Source organism: Arctopsyche grandis, chromosome 1 (assembly GCF_051622035.1).
Source record: "Arctopsyche grandis isolate Sample6627 chromosome 1, ASM5162203v2, whole genome shotgun sequence".
In the NCBI taxonomy this organism is placed as follows: domain Eukaryota; kingdom Metazoa; phylum Arthropoda; class Insecta; order Trichoptera; family Hydropsychidae; genus Arctopsyche; species Arctopsyche grandis.
Window position 1 is genome coordinate 39,060,037 of NC_135355.1, and position 26,702 is coordinate 39,086,738.

The following is a 26,702-nucleotide window of genomic DNA, read 5'->3' on the forward strand; positions in this document are numbered from 1 at the left end:
GCAGCTATCGAAAACCGGGACATTTGGCTGTTCCGAAAGGTCCCTTCGGGATGCCGGGGCAAGAAGCTTGAAACCGGGACAAACCCGGAATACCGGGACGCCTGGCAGTCCTAATCTGATGACACGGCATAATGTTAACTAAGCATTTTTGTTGACATTATACCTAAAAAAATGGTAAAAGTTGGAATTCTCGACAGGGCGGACCCTCTCGGCTCGGTCGACTCACTCCATCCTGACATTGGTTGCTCTTTGACGAGTACTTTAGTATTGCCGTGCCTTGAATTGACTTGACTTTTACCTTATGAAATACTCCGACATATACTGCCTGGTTGGCATATAATTTCGGACGGTTGGGCAGCGTACGGAAATATTCCACATATTGCGAATGTAATATACACGCATTCGTTTGTACTCGTCAAAGAGCAACCAATGACAGGAAGGAGTGGGTCGAACGAGCCTCGCTTCCGAGCCTAGAGGGTCCACCCCAGAGAAATGTTATATTAATAGAAGTGACTTTAGGCGTCATATTGTTGTCAAGTGACGATTGTCCACAGACATTCCTAAATAATTTTAGCATCAGTCGTATTTGATGCTTGGTGCTCGACGTATGTCCGATAAAAACTTATCTATTTGTTTATATTACTCGCAAAATGGGCAAGCATCGGTAAAAATTGCACAATGCATTCAAAAACACACAATAAACAACATGGGATACATTTTTATAATTAAATTGATCCGATTGTATTCCATGCGTTGTAGCGTATTTATAGAGACGCACCACGTAATATTGATAACAATTATTTATTCGTAAGGGCTCTTGTATTATTATTATATTTCTCTGGACATGGTATAATGTTAACAAAGCAGCTTTGTTAACATTATTCTGTAGGCGGGGTAGGTAGTGTTGACAGCGCTGTTGAATGCTGTGAAGGCTGCGTAGATCACGTCGGGGTCACCAGTTATGGGGACTGATCTAGTTGTGAAGGTGTTCTTCACCACCAGTCCCACATGTATTATAGACGAGTTTGTCTTGTGTTTTAGTAGTTAATACTGCTGTTTGTTTGAATAAGGTACTTTATTGTTTGAATATACAAGTGTATAAATATGTTGTTGAAGCGGCTGGAATCGTAGTGTTCTCGAGACTTGGTGTCGTGCGGGCCGCTGGATCTGCAATGTGTCGTTGCTCTGGATCCGGCTATGTTCAGATGTCTCTGGATATGGCAGTGTGTTGCTGGCTCGGCATTCGGCTATGTTCAGAAGGTCTCTGGATATGGTAGAGTGTCGCTGGCTCGGCATTCGGCTATGTTCAGCAAGTCTCTGGATACGGCAGTGTGTTGCTGGCTCGTTCGGCTGGTCCGCTGCTGTGTGTCGACTCTTGTTGCTGTGGGTCGACTGAAGTTGTTTGGGGTGGACCTCCTTTTATATTCTTTTGGGGATCCACGTGACTGGTCGCAGGTGGTGTTTACGTGTGCGAGTTATGCGAGGAATGTGGTTTGTCGATTAGGGTGGACGTTTCTCGAATGTTTGGCGTCGTTCCACTCGATTTAGTTTAATGGCTGCAGGTGTTCTTCGACTTGAGGTGACGTCAATGGTTGAGCGTGAGAAATGTATTCTCCGTCGCAATAGATTTCGATGGTTTCGATTACGGTGATGAGATTCCTACAATTCTAAAAAAATATTGTATATCGATGTTTATAATTGGCCAGGAATGTGCATTAAGGTTTACCTTTTAGTAGTCGGTGGTCATCAATTTAGTATGCGGGACAGATATGTTGACCGTGTGCCGGTCTAAGAAAACACCGTTTGTGTTTGTAAGAGGATCGCTTATTTTTGTTCAATTGTTACAATGGTTATTGTATGTACGAAGAGGTTGAGCTTCGGTTGAGAAGTGAGCTGATTGAACTCCAGAGGTTCACTCTGGTGTTTGGAGCTGGTGCGTCGCTTTATATACGTTCTGGCTTGAAGCGTGCCGTGTGCAAATGCTTTGTATTCATTTCCAAGACACGTGTTGACCTGTTTTCGGGGCGCTATGGGGTCAGCGCCAGAAGGTCGTTCGTTTAAGAATGCGGTCGTGTGCCACGTGTAAACGATTTTTAGGACATGTGTTGCGGTTGCCTGATGACATCACTGTTGGGTTTCGTTCGTTTTACGATCAAGCGATGAACTCTTTCTGTTTCGATAGCTGCAGGGGCTGTATGTGTGTATGTGTTTGTTTGGAGATGACCAGCGGCTGTGTATGTGTGATGGTTGTCGTCTTCTCTCTCGTCGAGCACGTTCTGGAACGGCGCGGGGTGGGGGAATTAGAAATGTCAGTTTAGTTACGACTTCGTTTATTGAGCTTGAATGGCCGAGCCGGAGAGTTGCTCGGCGCCTCTGCCCCTTGATGGCGGGGCTGTGGATGAGAGCGCTGGCTGGTCAGGAAGGGTGAACCTCTGAACCAGCCCCATCAATCACCTTGGTTGATAGCTCGGGAGCGTCTGAGAGCTCCCTCGGGTCGAAACACGTGGTCGAGCTGGCCGTAGTCGATAAGTGTCATAGTCGATAAGAAGTCAGACTCCTCGGAGGACTTCTATGCCAATGAGAGCTCGCCGTGATCGAGGCAGGGGTCAATCACGGGCCAGCCTGCCTGAGTAAGGCTGGGTTTTACGAGGCTGCTACATCTGGCGGTCCGCGCTGGGATCACCGGACATACGAACCCACGGGAAGGAATATAAAGGGCGACTGACAGATGGTCGGTGCAAAAGGTGAGGAAAAAAGGCCGAAGCCGTAAGGGGACAACCAACGGCCATGAGGGCTTTTAGCTCGAACACTTTCTTTTTGAATGGTCAAAGGGGACGTTGCCCTTGAGTTATGCATGTTTGTACAGGATCGATGATGAGATCACTGGTTTTGATTCGTAATAGCACAAGTCGTACTATATTCCTACAACCTGTTAAGCCTTCCTGGTATAAATTAAAGATATATGTATGCAAAATGAAATAAATAAAATTAGAAGAGGGCCATTTTTGGATGCATTACGACCAAATCCAGCGCGCTTGTTTTGTGTCGGCGTCTCCACCTAACCTGTCACTTGTCAACAATCGTAATTCGTCGATCCGATCAGTAATGTCAGTGGGCATGATGGAAGTCGGGGGCCGAGTCGAGTACGGGGGCTCCGAAATGGGGGGCGGAGCCGCAGGTCAAGATGGCGGCGGTGGGGGCGGAGGCGCTCTGCCCCCGGGCTCCGATTCAGACCCGCACGCCCCCTCGCCCCGCAAACCACTGCTAATTTCATTCCGCAACGGCAAAACCATCGAAATACCAGACAAAGACATCGTGAGCTATATACACTATAAACATAATTCGTACATACATACATTTCATTGTTGTTTTTTTTTTTTTGCTTGTTACAGTTCGGTAAATGTAGGTTTGTCGGAGAATTCGAAAAGTTAAATCGCATCGGTGAGGGGACCTATGGTATAGTTTGTAAGTTACCGTTGTTGCAATTTTATTAGCGTATTATATACTATCGCTTGTGTGTGTGGCTTACAGGTTTTTTTTTTATTTTGATTTTGATTTTCAGACCGAGCCAAGGATAAAGTCAACGGTAATATTGTCGCGTTGAAAAAAGTGAGAATGGAAGTGGAAAAAGATGGACTGCCTTTGAGTGGATTGCGCGAGATACAAGTATTGTTATCTTGCCGGCATGAAAACATCGTACAGTTGAAGGAAGTATTAGTTGGAAAAAGTTTGGAAAGGTATATGTTATTGCTTTTATTTCTTGCTTTATAAGCTTGTGAATATTTCTAATAAGCTCAGGATCCAAATACTAGGTTACACATTGCAACAACGTGGTCACGGGTTCAAATCCCACTAGTTTCTGCTGACCAGACCTTGGATTTGTGACTCCAGGTCGATCGTTTTCTATCAGAGTTTACCAATTTATCAAATTATCTGACCATTAACCACTTAATCGCCAAGCGTTTTTTGAAACCGATTCGATTATTTTATTATTTGTGTTTAGTTGTCAACCTTTGACACTAAATACTCTCTTGAATATATCACAAACTAACGAAAAATATTGACTTTTTTCAATTTCATTAGTATAACAAGCCCTGTAGGCGGCACCTTTTTCGCTAATTTGGCAATCGAGTTTTCGACCTTAGATACAGATTTTAATATTTACTCAAGTAACCAGATATGTTAATTAACACATAAAGTATTATTTTAAACAATAAAATACATAATATATCTCATAGTTTTGGCTTAATTGTCTAATAATCATTCTTCATACAATTGAGACGTATCCTCGCCATTGTTCAACAGACGTGACGTCACATAAAATAGGTTTCAGTATGGTTCCACAAAAAACTAATTTTGACTGGTATATATGAATTTTAAGCAAATTGAATAGATGGCATTCAACCTTCAGTAATATATTCAACCAATTTTGAACCTTAAAACAGTTGAAATAGGCGCATATAAGGCTCAAAATCCCGTGCATAGTTCAGAAATTCTATGGAAGACAGCCGCGCTACAGACTTGTCGCGCAAAGCTTCCATAGAAGACAGCCGCGGGCAAACGGTTAAAAATAACTACATAAAACAAACTCCCGAGCTTTTTACCTACCAGTACTCCATAAAGAATTCTCATTGTAAATTTCTCCATCTAGCTTGAGAAACTCTTTTGAGCAAATTATAAAATAAAAAGATATCATCTTTTGATGGTTGTACCTCCTGCCCGCACAATCTTTATCGGATGGCTCCTATTCCAAAAGATTTCCGTTTTTTTAATGAAATCGTTGCTGCCGTGCCTGAATGTGATATTCTCCACCTCAGTAAATGTAGATTACCAGAGATTATTTTAACCTATTTGTCCGGTAGCCTGCACTCATCATTATTTTCATGTGATGTATGATTGAATTTTGATCTTCTCTCTTCCTTTCGAGCCTCACAGGGTCTGTTTTGTATTCACAGCTGGTCCTTCCTGTATTCACTCATTTTAATTTTATTACAGCATATTTCTATCAATGGAGTATTGCGAACAAGACTTGGCATCCTTGTTAGACAACATGGCGTCTCCGTTTACAGAATCACAAATCAAATGTTTGATGTTGCAAGTTTTAAAAGGTCTGAAGTATTTACATGCCAACTACATAGTCCACAGAGATTTAAAAGTTTCAAATTTATTATTAACCGATAAAGGCTGCGTTAAAATAGGTATAATAATACTATCACATACGTATATGTATACAATGTTTAGAAAATACTGATTTTTTTTTTACTTTATAGCTGATTTTGGTCTTGCAAGATGGCTTGGTCTCCCGCCTCGGGGTATGACTCCACGAGTCGTGACTCTGTGGTACCGAGCACCGGAATTACTGCTCCAAGCTCCGTTACAGACTCCCGCTTTGGATATGTGGGCGGCTGGATGCATACTGGGAGAATTACTTGCTCACAAACCGTTGCTGCCGGGTCGTACTGAAATCGCTCAGCTGGAATTGATCGTCGATCTGTTGGGTTTGTGATCTCTGAACCTAACCATTGAAAATATTCATTAGATCTGCTTATTTTATATATTTTTAATTATGTCAGGTACTCCGTCCGATGCGATATGGCCCGAGTTCAGCTCCCTGCCCGCTCTGCAAAACTTCACCCTCAAACAACAGCCGTATAATAATTTGAAACAGAAATTCCCATGGCTGTCGGCTGCAGGATTGAGACTGCTCAATTTCCTCTTCATGTACGATCCAAACAAGAGAGCGACGGCCGAAGAATGTCTTCAGAGTTCCTATTTTAAAGAAGCTCCACTTCGTAAGTTGTCGTTCAGCGTTCGTTGATAATGTTGATGTATTGAAGTTTGCCATGTTTATGTCTATGTTTTTTAATTTAGCCTGTGATCCTAAGTTGATGCCGAGTTTTCCACAACATCGCAACATGAAAGGGCAATCGAAAAATAATGGCTCCGGACAAAACTCCTCAATGAACACCGGAGCAAACGACCAAACGAGTAATCTCCCTGCCATATCTGATCTTTTTGCTTCTTTGGTCAAAAAAAGACGCGTTGACTAAATTTTTTATCAATTGATATATTTGTAAGCAAAATGGTTTTTTTTTCCGTGTAAAAGATATGATAAATGTATGTATTTACTTAAAAATAAATAAGTTTTAATAAAGAAGCGTTTGAAATTTTTTTTTATATAAATGTAATGTGTAATGTGTGGATTCTAAATGATAACAGGGTATATATTTACACGTATGTCAGTTCTTATCTAATAGATTGTACCGATGCTTAAAAATACTGTCGATTGTGAACTAAACTGTCCCAATAGTGTCAGCTAGAAAAAACTCGGTCAAAATGTGAGAAAATTGAGTATGAATCAGGGGTGTCTTTAAAAATCTTTTAATATTTCAAATATATGTAGATTGTTACTTCACTGTGAAAAGGTTCTAAACTAACAGCTGAAACCCTTTCAAAATAAGGTAACGATTTATATTTGACACACCAAATGATTTTTGATAGTCGATTAACCTCTCTTCATACTGAATATATGATAAAAAAAAAATTAAAATTCTCATGTTCAACATGGAGTCATGTATTATTGTACCGTCTTCCAATTTCTACAAATATATTAAAATACTATCTCATATATGACAAAGTAATCTTTGAACCTGATAAATAATGAACAAAGAAGAGGTTTGTAAAAAGCTTACTCGTACTATCAATTGGCATTTTATAAAGATCACATTTCATTAAAGGAATTTGTTATTTAACACTACAACAATACACAAGCTAGGACATGAAAACAATGAGGATCAAATACAACTGCTGATTTGTTGAGTTTTATTATATGTAATATAATCTGTGAACGGAGGTGTCTTATATTTCATAGTACATACATAAAAATCTAGTTAAGTTGATATAATTTTACAGATTTCATAATAATTATATCTTTACTATGTATTTATCAAAGAATTGTCAAACTGACAAAATAAAACAATACATCCTACGATGATTACAAAAATATCTTAAATAAAATACCATACATTTGCAATAACTCATCGTTTAAAAAATGACTGTTTTTATATGAAGAATGCTCTGTATGATTCTCAGTCGTCACTAGTATTGTATAAAAAATACTAGTATACAAATAATTTTGAAGATAGATCAACTCATTAATCATTATAATGTAGGTACAGATTTCTCATTAAGATCCTAAAATCTTAATCTTCTCTTAAAAATACTCTGTTCCAACACATGTCTGTCGAGTAAACGTGTATTAATAACTATATTTAACAAGTTGCAGAATGTCTTTCACTTTTCGGTGATAATAAAGGTTTCTAGAAATTTAAAATTTTGAAGGTTTCTTAAAATCTGTCAGATGACAGCTCTGTCAATATGTTTTGAGTGGGTTTTACGCATCTAAATTGATCCATCACCTTAAATATGAAGATATTATGTTAAATTATACTACAATACATGAGTAGAATAGTTTTCGAACGATTAAAAATAAAATTCATATAAACAAATCAATAATGAATTCGTTATTGTGCCATTTTTACAAATAAATTGCTCCGACAACGGTAGAACCGAGTTTCGAACATACGTTATCGTTAAATAAATAAAAAAAAATGTCCTTCGTGCAATCGTTCGATTGAATGTTCCAACAAATAAAACGGTACATCGATAAATTTCAATCTGAAGAGGTGATACCGTGACGTCACGTCTGGGTTTGCGGACAAGTGTGAACGGCCATATCGAAAAAGCGAAGAAACTAGACTCACGCCGCATAAAAAATTGATTACAATATATTTCCGAATTGAGAAGCGTGTTTTACGTGTAATTTGAGTTAAATTAGATACAATTTCAAATGAAAGTTTAGTTGAAATTCGGTGTTTGTCGAACGAAACAGTTGGCGGCCGTGCGCGATCCGGGCGAGGTTATATATAGAGGGGACGTTGGCGGGTAACCGCAGAAGCCGTTGGGCTGTCGTCGCGAGCTGAGCTCCGTGCCGGCCTCGCGTCCAACATGGCCGCCATCGCCATCGCTACCGGTTCCAGCGAACCTGACGATCGCCATTGCCGTTGCCGTTGCCGTTGCCGTTGCCGTTGCCGTTGCCGCCTTCTGCCAAGATAAGTGCCCTTGTCATTGTCATTGTCATTGTCGACTTTTGTGTATGCTCTTGCACCGAACACGTGTACTTGTGCACGTGCACATGCACATGCAAACGCGCGCGTTCCCGTTATCGCGCTCCACGCCCGTTTTGTACAAATGAACGACGGGCCAGAATCAGGGTCATCACATACACTACATAAATGATAAAAATCTTGTTTTTAATATCTTATGTTGATACACATTTATTTTAAATTACATATTGATCCAAATAATGAAAAAAATTACTTCAAAAAAACCCTAAATAATTCGCTTATTGAAGCGTTGATGGTTACACTCTTATTGTAAACGTATCGCTTTTCAAGTGTAATCGTGAAAAAAAAAATTATATCGATCATAACTTTAAACATTCATCAACGACCAATTTTTGCATTTCCGTGGAAAAATCTGAAGCAAATCTTCTAACCAAACCATTTCGTTTGCTAATTAAGCAAAAAACCTGGATGGAGAATTTCATCCATTAAATAGTCAATGCAATGTTTTGTTTGCTAAGAAATTTGGACCGTATTTTGGCAATAACTTGCTGTTGAGGTACCACATTGTCACTTCTCGGGGGGGGGGGGGGGTAATATTTAAATATAAATTTTATTTTAATATATATATTATTTTAATATATATATTATTTTAATATATATATTATTTTAATATATATATTATTTTAATATATATATTATTTTAATATATATATTATTTTAATAAACGCACCACAATCGTCTTCACAGGTTACCCCAATATTATATATTAATAATTTTGGACCATTGTGGCATTACAGGAAGAACCTAATGCGCCACAATGGCCTACATTTAACAAAGATATAAATACAAGTAAAATGAGTAAAAAATTAAAAAGCTGAAAACATGGTAAAATAAAATAATAATAAAAAAGTAACAAAAGGAAAATAATAATACAATTAAAATAGTACATAAAAATATACAAATTAGAACGGAAAAGTAAAATAAATCAAACAAAATATGAATAAAAAATAAAATCACAGCGAGGCCCAAACGGAAGAGAGTAGATTAAGATTCCACTCATACATCACATTCTAATTAAGAAAGTAATGATGAGTGCAGGTTACCAGATAAATATGTTAAAATAATATCCTCAACGAGGTGGAAAATATCGCATTCGATGTGTATTATACACGAAATGGTGCGTATCCGTCCAGCCGAGGATTTTGCCATTGACACTGGCAAAATCACCTTCCAATGACTACGTATATTGATTGGTCTACGGAATATTTTGTTTGAGTCTTCTATATACATTTATCCAGAAGTCACTCCTTTATTATGTTTGCAGTGCAAACATTAATATCCGATGTCGTTTTTTTTTTATCGACTTGGAAGACAATCCACCATGAATTTGTTAGACTAGCATACAATGCAATCCATTTTGCACAATCGTTTATATTATTAACTAGTGTTGTGCCCGTTGATTTGGGTGGTTTCGAAAAGAAATTGAAACGATTGGTTGCAATTTAAAAACTGAAGATAATGAGAAAAAATGATACGATAATTGGTTACCCATAGTGCGCCCGTTGTCCGTCACATATTTACCGACACGTTGTTTTTATATATAGTATATATTCCGGCAAATCAAATCGAGTTTATAATGATAATGCACACCGATAAGTGCAATTCCAGAGTATTTTTAAAATTATTTTCAAATGTTTTTCGCAACCTTGACATCTTGGGGGTTATGTTTTTATTGGTTTGCCGGTAATTCAAAATGGCCGCCGCGAGCTGAGCGGTTAGCGTTCTTCAAAATGGCGGCCGGACGCTACATTTGGCGGGAAACAGATCAACTCTTAACATAAGTTTTTTCAATCTTAACAATCCTTACGGCATGATTTTGTAAAACAACAATTTTTTCTTAACGTGATCCCTATACACGCTCATTACTGTGAGTATTATACTAAGCCCGCTTTAAAGGTCAAGGAATTTGACCCTTAAAGCCCTCAATATGAGGCCACCAACCCCCCAACGAATACAGTCTAAGAGACCCTTTCGTCGGAGAACGAGACGGTTGTTCATAAATATCGCACAAGAACAACCGCACATCGCACATAGCTATATGGCGAATTTGCACATACTTAGCTATATGGCGGTGTATGTCTCGCCAAATCACATGACGTAATGCGTGGCGGCCCGGATCCTGATGAAGATGTGGTTGACTGTAGTCGAAAGGTCGGTGAATCTCTATATTTTTCCAGTGACTGCTTCAGGATATTTAGCTGGTAACTAGCCAAACTGGTCTTTTTTACATTAACATTCATATATATACTATGGGCGTTCAGTAAGTATAAGTCGAATATATGAAATACGACTTTTTAGTACCATTTAACTGTTATCCTCGAGCAATTTAAGCTTGAGAGCATCATGTCAGTCTTGTCAACAGCCCCCCCATGTTTTTGTTGTAGTCCACCACACAGTTTGGTTTCAGTGTGGCTTCCCCTGTCTGTCTGTTTGTTTTGCCAGTCGGCACAAATTGTCAAAATGTCGTCATGAATGGTAGTGAGCATGTGTACGTCCCGTTTGGGCATTCGTTTTCTAATATTACGTACGATACTGCATGCGTTTGTAATATTTTTGTTTGGTTTTATGCATTTTGTCTATGCAAGTGGATAAATCAGTTGGGGCTGGTTTACCAATTGTCTACCCAAAGACTATATATGACCTTTACCAATGTAGTCCTTGGGTAAAGTAGTAACAATCACTCCCGACATACCTAGCCCGTGTTCGTCAGTTATTTCTGTTCTGTCTCCACAGTATATGATGATTTTACATCGCATAAAACGAACGTCTTTATTCCGAGTCGATGTCGTTTCATTGGAAGGAATTGTTTAAAAGCTAGACGTCCTTTGAAAACAACAATGCTTTCGTCGATACATAGGTTTTTTTTTATAGGGGTTCTCAGTCTGCTTGAAAATTTGACACGTGTGGTCAATTAGGAGTTTCGTTTTTTATAATTTATCCCCAGAATTTTGAGTTACATTATCAGAGAAATGTAACATACTGAGCAGTATTGTGGGAATTCGATTATTGTGGTAACTACATAACAGTACCTATGACAGGCTTACGGGTCTAATTGTAAGGGGAATTTCAGGAATGAGTGGATTAGGCCATATCTTTCTACTCGATTCGGTTATCTTCTTTTGGATATCCGAATCACTGATCAGACACGGAATGTGTCTTCAACTAATGATGGACGACAGTACGACGTCAATCAGATATCGCTTTGGTTCTAACCACAAATTTCGTGAAATTACCTGGTTCATCTCAGCGTTGTGCGTCCAAGAATAGGACTCCACCAAATACATTTGCACTTTATTAATAGATATTTCTTCTATATGTCGATTGTACGGTCGGCCTGTCACGTAAATTTTGTCATTGATGAACCACTGTGAAACAACAGCCGTCGATAATGGAGCCATGATCATCCATTTCTCAGTCTTGTTATTTAATCTATTTGAGATGAACAAGCGTTATCAATGGAGCCATGATCTCCCAAATCTCAGTCTTGTTGTTCCATCTATTCGAGATGAACAAGCGTTGACAATGGAGCCATGATCTCCCAAATCTTGGTCTTGTTATTCCATCTATTCGAGATGAACAAGCGTTATCAATGGAGCCATGATCTCCCAAATCTCAGTCTTGTTGTTCCGTCTATTCGAGATGAACAAGCGTTGACAATGGAGCCATGATCTCCCAAATCTTGGTCTTGTTATTCCATCTATTCGAGATGAACAAGCGTTATCAATGGAGCCATGATCTCTCAAATCTCAGTCTTGTTGTTCCGTCTATTCGAGATGAACAAGCGTTGACAATGGAGCCATGATCTCCCAAATCTTGGTCTTGTTATTACATCTATTCGAGATGAACAAGCGTTATCAATGGAGCCATGATCTCCCAAATCTTGGTCTTGTTATTCCATCTATTCGAGATGAACAAGCGTTATCAATGGAGCCATGATCTCTCAAATCTCAGTCTTGTTGTTCCGTCTATTCGAGATGAACAAGCGTTGACAATGGAGCCATGATCTCCCAAATCTTGGTCTTGTTATTACATCTATTCGAGATGAACAAGCGTTATCAATGGAGCCATGATCTCCCAAATCTCAGTCTTGTTGTTCCGTCTATTCGAGATGAACAAGCGTTGACAATGGAGCCATGATCTCCCAAATCTTGGTCTTGTTATTCCATCTATTCGAGATGAACAAGCGTTATCAATGGAGCCATGATCTCTCAAATCTCAGTCTTGTTGTTCCGTCTATTCGAGATGAACAAGCGTTGACAATGGAGCCATGATCTCCCAAATCTTGGTCTTGTTATTACATCTATTCGAGATGAACAAGCGTTATCAATGGAGCCATGATCTCCCAAATCTCAGTCTTGTTGTTCCGTCTATTCGAGATGAACAAGCGTTGACAATGGAGCCATGATCTCCCAAATCTTGGTCTTGTTATTCCATCTATTCGAGATGAACAAGCGTTGACTCCTCTTGCAGTCAATCTAATGATACGTTCGCAATTGTTCCACCTTTCCACTAAAGATAAAATAGTATTTTAGTATATCCATCACCACTAATGGTGATGTATTCGGTACTATTTTTACTTTAACAGCTGGAAATGATAACACTCTACACATTTTGGTATTTATATATGTACTACATTTGTAAGGGTATTACGAATTTTTCCGTCAACCATTGTTTTAATTAGTTCACGGTAAACAAAAACGTTACAGTTTTCAATGAGAACTTAGAGAACTATTAAAGTTTGATTCTATAATATGAACATTTGAATAAAATTCATTAATCATTTTGGAATTAAATATACTTAAATTTTTTGAATTATTAATATAATCTTGAAGTGAAGTAAAATCCTTCCGTTAAAGATCTGATGTTAATGCAACTCCTCCTATTTTATATTACCATTGGTGACTCCAATGGCGTTGCGGGGTTGTCAGTAATATCTGTATGTAGAATACAGACTTCAGCACTTACGTTGCTGGGATGTGGGACGAGATTCTTTGGTGCTATCTAAAAAGCGAAGAGATTCGACATATTATAAGTGAATTTTCGTTTTTTAGGAGCTGCACCTCTACTCCTTGTCGTGTCAAGCCTCTTTACTTTAATATAATAACCTCTTAAATTCCTCTGCTTTGGTTCTAATCATAAATGACGTGAAATTCGGTATCCGAATCATCTAGTTGCGGTATTTCCAATAATAGGACTCTATTAAATACATTTGCACTTTATTAATTGATATTTTTACGTATACGGTCGAACTGTTGCGTAGATTTTGTCGCCGATGACAATGGCTGTCAATCAACAGCCACCAATAATGAAACGATCTCTCGATCCCCAGTCTCATTGTTCCATCTATCCGAGATGAACAAACGTTGACTTGCAGTCGATGCAACGATACGTTTGTATCGCCTTCTCATGTAGATGGCGAGATCTAAATGTAATGATACACTATCGATTGATGGAATCCTGTTAACTTCCATATAAACCAGTATCAATATCATAATGATTTATTAGCCAAATTGGCTGTGACGTTTTGTATCCTCTCTGCCAAGCGTATGTATTTCGGCCGCTGTTGTCTTCCCACAGCTCCGGAGTTTAATTCTTGCACTAACTTCTCGGTTTCGGCTTGGAGACCTTGAAGGGACTTCAAGAACTTCCATAGGTTTGGAAATTGGACTCCAATATTGTATAGCCAACTTTCATGTGAAAGCCTTCCACTTCGTTGTCCGTTTTTCCATAGTTATCTAATATTCGGGCTCAAACATTCCATATGTCTATGGCAGCTACCCGAGGTTCACGTCTGACATTCGCCATGATTTTCCCAATGTAATTGACCTCAAAATACAAGAGGAAATCATCGATCTTCTGTTGGATTTCTAGTTCTTGTGCCAATAACCATGGGTTGAGAATTTGGAGGAGTTCCTCCCAGCTTTCAACGACATTTTTCTGGAGTAACAAATGCTAATGCCAATAGCATTTTAAATCTAATTGCACTTTCTTGGTTATCATAAAATTCCGATAGTCCCAATTCCTGGATTTTTCTGTAGGTACTTTGGGACAAATGAAAAAGCAACCCGTTACTTGTGCAGTTGGCCGTTGGGTTTGAACGGCATTGATGGCTGCCCTATGGGGTTCCCAATCTTGAAGGATCATTTTTAATTTACTAAAAAGTCTATTATATGTTGTTCCAGTTTTATCTGGAAGCAACCTGTTACTTGTGCAGTTGGCCGTTGGGTTTGAACGGCATTGATGGCTGCCCTCTCAAAATCCATCATTACCCTATGGGGTTCCCAATCTTGAAGGATCATTTTTAATTTACTGAAAAGTCTATTATATGTTGTATGAAGCAGACAAAATATTGAGGGAACCGCCTTCCCATGCAGATGGCGAGATGCTGAAATGCAGCTCTGACTGCATTTCTTCATTCATTCCTGCAAATCCGGAATTGAAAATATTACTATTACCTTGATTCCGCGAGGCCCTTACTATTCTTGCCACATTATTTAATGGCAAGTAAGTGTTTATGTAAGGGAGGCTGAGACGATTCAACACTTGAGTTGGTCGGTAACACGAACTTGGTACGACATATAGTGAACTTCCAAGTGATGTCTAGGTTTTCGAGATACTCGTTCACTACCACGCGGTCCGAGTTTTCAATAGATCTTGGCAACATATCTGAAAGCTTCTCACAGAGCTCGTCGACAGCTTTTTTTCGTTCTTCGCCGGCTGGATATTTACTAGCAAACTGAGTATGTTATTTTAGTGAAGTGTCTCTCTAAATTTGATTTCTTATTGTGTGCGAGTTTTTCTTGGCAAATGAGACAAGTCGGAAGGCCATCTGAGTTGCATATGAAAGCGAACGACTCCATCCAATCCCGATTGAATTCTCGATGCTCTTCTTCAGTTCTTCTCCTTTTTTTTTGTAGATGCCACGCTTGCGGTGAAGCTGTAATAAAGAATTTTTAAAATTATTATTTAGGTATCCAAAACAGCAGATGACAAGTTTTGCAATTATTTACTTTGCTTGATCAAGTTTTTCTTGCAAGGACTGTTCAATTTCTAGTTTAACTTTCTCTATGTCATTATCTATTATTTCGATATCGGGCTCTGAAGTATTTGGACATACTTACAACCATGTTTATTATTGATGATTTATTCTTCGCTGTATCGAAGAACTGGACATATAAATATTGAAATAAAATGTACTTACATAAAAATAGATAATCTTCGTACAATTAACAGAAACAACAGCGTCTTAGCACAACACACACACACCGCGTAACGAGATCTAAGCACTTGAAAATCCAAAGTACGACTGAGAAAATCATATTCGATTCTAAATTTTTTGAATTTTTTTTTAATGAAAATGAACAAATCAAAACACAATAAAATTCTTACATAAAATAATAAATTCTGTTAATGAGAGGGATGAACCGGATGCTCCGATATCAATTGGTCAATATTTGGGTTCAAATTCGTAAGGTACAGTCGTAAATCTCCACGTTCAGTGATTTGCAACCGATTTCTTTTTTTCGTAAGAAAATTGGTAACTACACTTAAACCTCTTTCCACGAAGTACGAAGAAGGAAATGCTATCAAAAACTTTCTTGCGATAGCCCACAATAAAGGTAGGGTTTCTGGACTTGACTCGACCTGGCCGGGTAATGTCTTAAAACCCCGACCCGGCTTTCAAAACCCGCCGGGTCCGGGTATTTAAAATTTCAAGTACTAACGTAAAAATTCAAAATGATTTTCAGTTGATACATAGAAAATATCCAAATATGTATGTGTTATTTATAGATTCTGTGTGTACATGATTCAAATACATATATATATGACCTTATTTGTTCGAAAACTTGATTTTACGACTTGTGCACATTCGCCTTACAGATTCATCTTCTACTCGTATCAAATTGTTTACTAATATAGGATTTAAGTTAAGAATTTTACTAGAACTCGATATAGGATTCTTATTTAATACAGCTTTATATTCTGCTGGAAACGATTGTTGTTGAGCAATCTTTAGCATACATAAAACCGATGGTTGTCCTGTTATTTTGCACTTGCGTTTTTTTTTTATTGAAGTACATTCTGCGAACATAAGTTTGAAGCTTTCCTATATATATCAAGGGGACCACAAATAAAAGTAGGAAATACAAATAAGAATGTTTTTTTTTTATCTTGGTATTTAGAGATACAGCATACATCCTGGGAATTATTATATGTTACCCCATTTTTGCAGAGTCCACTTCGAATTCGGTCTTTCAGTCCCCCTTTGGTCTTATCGATTGAACTCGGAACAATTGACGTTCTATCCTGTGTTACGGGGTTTTTTTTTATTTTTGGTTTGCTCCATGGCACCGTCTCATGATTGTCTGCACCGATAATTGAATAGAATCCTTTTCTAATGTGAATTGTATTACATGTGCAGATTCTTTACTATGTTCGGGATAATTTTTCCTTCAGTTCAAAACATTATCTCAGAGGTGGCAGTATTTTCTGTGATCCGTTTTGCTTGATGCATCAAATTTTCGGTGGTTATTTTTCTATATTCCGCTAAATGTGTTTCATCCTCTGGTTCACTTTCATCCGAAGAATTTTCATTTGTTAGGTACTTCTTGTGTTATGTCCTGCACACTTCAATGAAATAAATGATGTCTGATATTTTTGAATTAGGTTGATCACCTCAATTTTTGCACTTGCCTTGCAAGAACTTGGTATATATGTACTTAAAATCGTCAAGCAAAGATAGCAAGAATAATTCACCAGCGTCTTTATTTTTATTTTCTTCTCTGTCGGTAATGCTGGACTTCAATACTTCTAATATCTCACGCAACATTGTGTAGATATAGAATATTAGCCATAACAGCCATAGATATAGAATGTCATTCTACATACATCTATGGCTGTGCCTCGATGAGCCGCTATAAAGTAAATTTACCTATCTTGCCCAGCTTGGACATAAAAGGGTCTATGTCTTGGCCTCGATGTCTTACGTACACTCTTTGAGCGGTGTCATTTTCTGCTTGGTTGCTATATTCTCCATGGAAATATCTGAACCACCTATTATTTACGGTTAATTTACAACTGTAAAGGAAAGGTTCATTGCGTCTTGTGACGAAAGTAGGTTATCCACTAGCAAAGGATCATCGCCAGTATCAAAAGTTGTCACATTTAAGTGTAAACGGAACGTTACGAGATTCCCTTTTTTTTGTTCGATGACGAAAAAGTTCGTCAAGTGTATCGCATTCATTCAATCACACAAGCCCTACCATTAAATGCGATACAACCTTTTAGATCACACAAATGTGAATCTAAGAAGTAATACCGACCATCACAATGCATGACTCCTAGTGTCTTGGACACAGTTATTAGGAAACCAGCATAGTGATCAAAAAACATTCTTTTAAGGGCATCACTTAAAGTCATTCCAATACGAGTGCGTTTGATGGGATCCATATATATTGGTATCACCATCATCATAATTAATTGAGAATGATCTATTGCATTGTATAAGATAATATCTTGTTCGATGACATCGAAGTTGTACTTAGCTATGATAATTTAACTTTGACAATGATAATTTAACTTTATATAGCTCAAGGTTCGGTTATTGAATACCGTTCGCTGCAGCTGTCGTAGAGAGATGATGTTTCTTTAGGACAAATCCTCGTCCAAACACGGCGGACAATGATAATTTAACTTTATATAGCTCAAGGTTCGGTTATTTGAATACCGTTCGCTGCAGCTGTCGTGGAGAGATGATGTTTCGTTAGGACAAATCCTCGTCCAAACACGGCGGACAATGATAATTCAACTTTATATAGCTCAAGGTTCGGTTATTGAATACCGTTCGCTGCAGCTCTCGTAGAGAGATGATGTTTCGTTAGGACAAATCCTCGTCCAAACACGGCGGACAATGATAATTTAACTTTATATAGCTCAAGGTTCGGTTATTGAATACCGTTCGCTGCAGCTCTCGTAGAGAGATGGTGTTTCGTTAGGACAAATCCTCGTCCAAACACGGCGGACAATGATAATTCAACTTTATATAGCTCAAGGTTCGGTTATTGAATACCGTTCGCTGCAGCTCTCTTAGAGAGATGATGTTTCGTTAGGACAAATCCTCGTCCAAACACGGCGGACAATGATAATTCAACTTTATATAGCTCAAGGTTCGGTTATTGAATACCGTTCGCTGCAGCTCTCGTAGAGAGATGATGTTTCGTTAGGACAAATCCTCGTCCAAACACGGCGGACAATGATAATTTAACTTTATATAGCTCAAGGTTCGGTTATTGAATACCGTTCGCTGCAGCTCTCGTAGAGAGATGGTGTTTCGTTAGGACAAATCCTCGTCCAAACACGGCGGACAATGATAATTCAACTTTATATAGCTCAAGGTTCGGTTATTGAATACCGTTCGCTGCAGCTCTCGTAGAGAGATGATGTTTCGTTAGGACAAATCCTCGTCCAAACACGGCGGACAATGATAATTTAACTTTATATAGCTCAAGGTTCGGTTATTGAATACCGTTCGCTGCAGCTCTCGTAGAGAGATGGTGTTTCGTTAGGACAAATCCTCGTCCAAACACGGCGGACAATGATAATTCAACTTTATATAGCTCAAGGTTCGGTTATTGAATACCGTTCGCTGCAGCTGTCGTAGCTATTCTCGGCTTTAAATTAGCATCCCTGGATTTTTCGCATCATCAGAACTTTTCCAATTTCAGCATTATATAGCCCAAGGGGCGAAGAACAGCCTGCTCCACGGGAGTCCTTTATTAGACTATCCGCTAGCTTGAGGTCAATCAGCTGAGTGTGAGTGTCAGGCGTCCGCGAGGAGTCATCTTCCACTCGCGCAACCAAGATTATTTCGGAGGTGGCCTCAAGAATGCCAACGATCTAAGATTTGGAGAACATTTCCTCCAGATAGATCACGTCACACCGGTTGTAAATTGATTTAACCGCTTAGCTGCCCAAAGCGCCTTAAGGAGCAAACAGCCGTATCTATTATACGCTCAGCGCGTCGGCTGGGCGTCTAAGCGGTTAAAGCACGACATTACAATACGTATACAGAAAAATACGTCAATACTGTCCAAGCAACCGAGGGAGACCATTTTGATACCTCCAAATAACTTGTCATTGTTCTTTAATGGCTTTGGCCTTGAATTGATCATGCACAGCATTTCATATTGTATTATACATAAATTAATCAAGCCTACTCGTCTAACAGATTGTTCCAAAGCAACAAGTGTGCTACACCGATTAAGAATGGTAAAAAGTACATGAAAATACAAGTAAAAATACATAAATGGAAGAAAAGAAATAGAGAAAAATAAATTAACATGACATTAAAAATTCTTAGTGATCGACTCAACCGTTCTAATTGGTCGCGACTTCCGTAACTTAGAAAGTGGTGCAGAAAATGGAACCGTTGATGTCGTCGGCAAGCTTGTGGTAATAGGGAAGATTTTCCTGTCCCAGTATTATCTATAATGAATAGCAGTAATCGATTCTTACTGCTTTAAATTTGATCTAAAGATATTATGAGTATTAAATTTAAACTCATCCTTTTGTCACTGTATTTTGTGACGTCTGGAACTGGTTATCATCCATGTGTTGTTCTGGTATGACGTCTTCCTGTTCAAAAGCATGGATTTGAATGAACGCATTTTCCAGCTGTTTGTTTCGCATTGTGTACAGTCCATGTGTGCACTAGAATCCTGTAAACTTCCATATAAACTGGTATATCATCATCATAACTATTTGCTTGATGACATCTCCTAGTAGCCATTATCACCCATAGGATGAGCTAATATATCATCCACCGTAAATAATATTCATATTCTTAAAAACTTGCTAAAAGTTGAACAGCCGATTCCAATGAAGAATCGGGCTTATAAACAAATGCAGTAGAAGATGTACGATCTGTAACAAGACCGACAAAGTCAATATTGATTCCAGTAAGATGATCCTGAGTCAAAAGAGTTGTATAGTATTCCAAGTGCAGTGTATTTCCACTTGCAAATACTTTTACCTTTGGAGACATGAGTAAATGTTGAAAAGTCGCGCATGTTAACAATGACTAAAGACATCATTAGAGTTAAATACATTATATCCATAAGTGAAAAAAAAGATAGTATGGCGAAGAGATAAATGAATATTTTCTTTTAACTTCGCGTCTCTGAATTATATTCGTATTCAGTATGTTAGTAGACTACCCGAAGACGAAGTCTGAATACAACGTTAAGACTTGTGTTTAGATCCATTGTCTTTTTCAAAACATCATCGTTAAACTCTTGGAGACAACCTGTCCCTGGAAAGATGAATTTACCACCAAAATAAGACCACCCGTACACCCCATTCACAAATTGAATCCTACAATTATTTCCAGTTAGGTATGCTCACAATTACTGGTACAGCCAAAATACTTTTCGCCGTGTCTGATCGATTAAAATTAAATAAGTAAGTAACCTTTTACATTCCACTTAAATAGTTTGACCTTACGAATTTTATTTTATACAGTTAGAAAATTCCATTCGCACTTTGTTAACACATTTGAACTACCACCATAATATATAACATATAAAAACTTTGCAATTTATATAATTTGTTTGTTTTTTACATTAAGTTTCACTTACGATTACAATTCAGGAAAAAGTTTGCCTCTTATCCGATCGTTTTCATACTTATTGCCATATTGTTCATTTTGGTCATCAATATAAGTAAATGGATCCTTCGCTATTACGATGGTGCAAAAATATCGTGTAACACGCGTTTGATATCTGCCCAGCGAAATAGTCGTTGACGTTTGTCCATCGTTTGTTTATTAGTTTTGAACATAGATGGCGGTAGTAAAATAAAATTATTGTTTTTATTCAAAATAATAATTTTATTTCCGATTTTGATAAACTGGCATACATATTAAGTTTTGGGGCAAAGAAAGGACGTGACTTAATAAATAAAAAATGTCTAAATTAGACATTTTTTTTTCGACTAATATTCAAGTTTTTTGTTCCCAATTAACATCTCAAACTGCAGATAGGTCTCAATACATATTGTTTTTATATACATTTTCAGTCTCTTTTTTTTTTTTTATTGTTTGTAACCAATCTGGATTAGACATTGCGGGCTAAGAATTTTGAAACCTTGGAAATTTGTGCACCCCCGTGCAACTTTAAGGCCGCGGACGTTGGTGTTACTTAACTAATTGCCAACGGGTCGTTGATCAGCCGCCGAATGCAGCCGCCGGGGAGTGCTGAAGACCTTCAGATGTGAACCACTAATCTCCCATTCATTGTCACTTTCATACCGAGGACGGGTTGGCTGTAATCTCCCGGGCCCGGTGTTTCAGGCGGGAGCTTCAGTGGTCCATCTCAGTGACGCATTACTTCCCGCAATGTTAATCTTGACGGTTATGACAGTGAAGGGTAAATTTGATCGATAGCAAGTGGCTCGTTGATATAAAATCTATAATGTCATAATATGTATTGAAATCGTTACTGGTTGATTGTTCTTTGCAGTGCTTCAAAAGACGTTTGCATAAAATTGGGTATAGAATAAAGTAAAAATCAATATAAATGTAATATGTGCGTCCTGACTTTTAGCCTTTTTGTTGAATGAACAGTCTCAAAATATGTGTCAAACTCTGAGAAATGGCAAACTTAGTTATAATAATCGAGTGATTGAATTATGTGATACTATAATTTGGACTTAATTTTGGAAAGTTTTCAGTGTAAATGTATGAATTTACAGTTTCGTTGGTTCTGAAAATACAATACAATATAAGACATATTCAAGAACTTATTTTCTAACTGTATACGATATATATTTTTGATGCTTATTTATTTTTTATCTATAAATGACACAGGATTTACAGGGCTCTAATTTTTAAGAATTTATAAATTGTGTTTATGCACGAAATTCATATGCCCCGTTTTCCTATTATGTGTGTGTTGAATCAAACAGAGTATTTTTTGAAAATAGATTCAAGAGGAATATAAACAAAGTTATTATTTTTTTTTTTTTTTTTTTTTTTTTACATACCAGGAAGGCATTACAGGTAAACCCCAATGCGCCTTCCTGGCCAAATTACAAACAATACATTATCTCCCGGTGCGTCATGCGCACAATCTCGGGAAATGCGGCGAGGGAGGGTGTGAAAGTCACATTAATATTCGCCTCTTTGACTACTTGGTTCCTTTGGAACGCAGAAGTCTCGAGAGCGGTGGGCTTTTCCACTATCTCATCTCGTGTGGGGGGTGGCCCCCGTTGCGCCATTCCTCCTTTTGGGATGGTTTTGGGAAGTGGCGGTTTCGACTGCCTACTACCAGATGACTGGGTTTGCGCGTCAGGTCTAGAAGACTGTATAGCGCGAGGGTTTCTACGGTTTTCGGGTCTACCTTTGTAGACTCCTTGTTGCCTTTCGGGTTGTGTTGTATATCCGTTGTCAGCCATTGGTGCGTTGTAAGCGGTTTGTCGAGTTGGTGTTGGTGTGTTGGTTGGTTTTGGTGTTACGTGGTACGTAAGTCGTGATGACTTGTGGTTGTCCAGTAAACAAGTTCCGAACCTCGGACCTCATAAAATGGGATATACATACAAGTTTCTCTTATCATATATGCATATACATATATGATAAGAGAAACTTGTTGCAAAAAAAGTCACCCTTGCGGTGGTAGCAAGTTCTCTCATCACAGGAGGCCTAATTCCCCGGTCTGTTACCAGTAATCTTGAGGTACCTGAATGGAAAAATTTGCTGGAAAACTACAATTTTTCTCGATAACAATCTCTACTATTTCCTTTTTTGGGTTTTTAATTTTGTTCAATGTATTTTGGACTATTGGTCCGTACCGACGAGTATCGTCATTGCTCGTCCTTGGCAATATTACTTCCTCCGATTGCAATACCAGTAGTTATTATATCTTGAGGTAGCCGAATGAGAAAATCGTCTGTAAAACTACATCATTCTCATAAATAACGCGAATGACCGCTTGCATTAAGCTTAGTTCACTTACAAACTTACAAAATGGTTACATAAAACTAAAACATACAAAATTTTATTCAAAAAGATCAAGGCTGTCCGATGCTTGGCTTGAAGGCGACGGTGAGGAAGGAGCTAAAGCCATTAAGTCGATCCTCCTTCATTGTCGACCTCAGCCATGTCTTTGTACGCAGCAATGTTGAAAAACTTCTTTCTACTGTAGCAATAGATACAGGTAGACAAGCAAATATTTTGTACAGCGTGTGCAAAGTAGGATAGTAAGATCTAGGACAAACAGACAAGGCTTGCATAACAGAATCACAGGATAATTAAGGGCGTTTATGTTTATGTGCTTATATTGAAGGATCTCTCCCATTAATCACTTTTTAATCACAAAGGGTGATTCTCCTTCAAAGAACGATAGTTCAGTTAAGCACTGATTCAATTTATGTGCCAGATCATTACCGGCATGTTTTAGTAGTTGTGAGGGCAAAAGTATGTTGAATTTTAAATGATAAATATTTTCTTCAGCAAAACTTTCTCATGTCAGTCGTAACATGGTCCAGTGTTGGAATAAAAACAGTTCTTTGCCAATATGTCATAGCATCATCATTATGATCGCAGTTTTCCCTGTGTCTTTGTCTGCCTGTAAGACGAGGAACACTGATCTCCACGTCCAACTCTTCCATAACTGCCTTCGCCTCTTCAACAATACGAGCAAAGTGGCTATCAGCATTAGCTCTCATGTCCTCATACACCTTGAGCGTCGAATCTATTTTTGATTTTGCCATCGCGACGTCTATGCTAGGGTCTTGTAAGATTTTGCTGACTGGATATGTTATGCTCATAATGTCACTCACTGTAAACAGTGTGATAATAAACTCGCAATTAGTGAGAGCTCGAATGAGAATATTGACTTTGGCAGCCGTTATTCTATCCTTTCCTGGCTTGCTCTATAAGTTGCGTGCCAGCGGCTGCCGTGTGTATGAGTGGGCTCGAGTGACTGATTTTACGTGTCTGTCTGACCGTGCGTGCGCATTGCAACTTATAGAGCATTAGATTGAATGGAGGGGGAAATAGGTCGTAACCAACACAAGTCCGTCCATATAATATAAAAGTTCAGCGGATTGCTACGTTGATTCATTCGAAACTTGACTATCCCAAGATGTGAACACTTCGCCACTAGTATCATTTCGATCTGATCTGGAAACCCCTACTCACGCCCACGCAACAACATTCATACATGTTGATTAAGGGTATGATTAAATCACGACGTCGAATTATTTTGAGGTTGTTATTTTATATGTACGTATACAGTACACGAAGAATTGTACTGATTTGGAACATTTTATGTTATCGCCGAAGTATGGGCCGAAATTGCACTCCAATATAAATCTTTATCTTTGCGCGGGATTGCTTGAATTACAAGTACTCGATTTTCCGATCATTTTCGGACCCAGACTTTTTATTTCTTGAGAACGAAATCAAAGCCTTTCGTTATTAATCTTTTTTGTTTTCATCCTTAAAGAATTCATACAATATGGATCTCTACACGATTTAGCGCGGACCTTATGGGCTAACCTATAAAACAAAGAAATACATATCTAAGTGAATTGCCGAAGAGTTCTTTAAACTTGACTTGTTCAATGAGTCTGATGGTATTAATCGACTATCGCATCAAAGGTGCGGCTTATATAATCGATTATTTTTATCGACTCAAAACAAGCTTCGATTGTATCATACAAAGTTATTTCAACTTCAAACAAGGTTGCTATTTAAAAAATCAATGGAGATGCATAAAAGTTTTAAATTTATATAGTATAATCGAAGTATACACATGTGTGTGTACATAGGTAGCTTCTAATTTAATTTTTTTTGGTTTCATCCTTAAAGAATAATTAATGCACCCACAATATGGATCTCTACACGATTTAGCGAGAACCTCACGGGCTAACCTATAAAACAAAGAAATACATATCAAAGTGAATTGCCGAAGAGTTCTTTATACCAGCGAAGAAGTACGTTTGGTTGTATTGGTCACTGTTTATTTTTGTTCTCGTTTCATCTCCGTTTCCACTTTTCCAGACTCTGGCTGTTGGCGGGGTCACAATTTATGTGGTTGGGAGATGGGATTGGGACCTATATAATCGATTTTTATCGACTCAAAACATTAAAACCACTATTGTCTTTCCCATCGATGGTGGTCCTTGATAGATCAAGTTGTATCTCATTTTAGATGCTCCAATTGCGTGTTTTTAAGTTGTTGGATTTGAGGATCGCACCGGTCATGGGTCATATTTCTACTGTTACAAGATTCTCTGATGAAAATCGTCTTTTCAGGGCTGTTTGGATCCATTCACTTGCTCCATTAGTGAGCGTGAATTCAATCCCTGAAGGACGACTCCTCGCAGGAATTCCTTCTGCTTGCGTCACCCTATCTCACAAAAAAAGGTGCACGAGTTCTGAAGTTCTGTTATTAATTCTGCTACGAATTCTGTCGAGCGAGAGGGGGCTCGGCCAAGTTCGTATCCGTTTCTTGGTGTGATATTTTCACCAGTTTCGCATCTACTAATAATGCCTCCATAACGGCTGTAAGTAATCACAGCTACCTCGAAATAATAAGAAGCTATTTTCATTGTTTTAATTGCCAACGTCAAATAATATGATCTTGGGATTCAACATAAGCCACAAATAGTTTTGGTTTTATCAAAACATCTTCGAATCCACAAATCATCTTCATCCACCTTACTGGTAAACTGCTCTATGTTATTTTATTTTATTTTTTTTTATTTAATTTACACCAAGAAGGCCTAACAGGTAAACCCAATGCACCTTCCTGGCCAAAGACAATTATATAAACATATATGTACACCATCCATATATACACAAATACACATACATACATACATAAATATAAAAATACACATACACACCTACACATATATATATTCACATATACATATACACATACACATACATTACATACATCCATAAACATACAAACATTATACATGCATATACACATAAATAAAGATAAATTACTCATATATATATATATATATATATATATATATATATATATAAATAATAAATAGCATACATATATGTTTCTTCCTTACTAATCGGCATTTTAAAATGACACTTATTTATTTGATTTTTCCAGATTCATGGCACTTGATGTCTGCATAATCAAGGAGTTGCTAGGAGAAATCCTGGCGGTGTAATAGGCCAACAATCGCACCCGTAGACGAGTTCGTCCGGAGACAAGCAAGCATGTAAATCCTGATGACTGAAGCAATACAAACTGATAACACAAATCAGTAACTGATGTAAGTACCTACATACTTTTGGATTCAATAATATACCAATGTTTTCCTGTTTTATTAACGTATAACTTTTTATACGGTATCAGGTTTTTTTTTTTTACTACATCGTATTTCTATGTTGATTGCAGCACAGTGAAAAGGAAACGCTCCAATGGAAGCAAGCAAAATAATTAATGGAAGGCAAAGCAAATTGGAATCAACAGACTCAACATTATA

At 38.0% G+C, this 26,702-nt stretch overlaps 1 protein-coding gene and 1 long non-coding RNA gene across 2 annotated transcripts; both read left to right on the forward strand.

The window, feature by feature from the left end:
- The first annotated feature begins 3,043 nt into the window (after positions 1–3,043).
- Positions 3,044–6,152, forward strand: Cdc2rk (cyclin-dependent kinase 10). Its single transcript, XM_077442543.1, has 7 exons — positions 3,044–3,315; positions 3,393–3,465; positions 3,563–3,737; positions 4,996–5,198; positions 5,271–5,498; positions 5,574–5,792; positions 5,872–6,152. Exons 1-7 carry the CDS (start codon positions 3,106–3,108, stop codon positions 6,048–6,050), a joined length of 1,287 nt encoding a protein of 428 aa, XP_077298669.1. The 5' UTR covers positions 3,044–3,105; the 3' UTR covers positions 6,051–6,152.
- Positions 6,153–22,284: 16,132 nt separating this feature from the next.
- LOC143911087 (uncharacterized) lies at positions 22,285–26,185 on the forward strand. Its single transcript, XR_013260530.1, has 2 exons — positions 22,285–23,438; positions 24,258–26,185. It is a non-coding gene; the product is annotated as an uncharacterized LOC143911087 (long non-coding RNA).
- Positions 26,186–26,702: the final 517 nt, after the last annotated feature.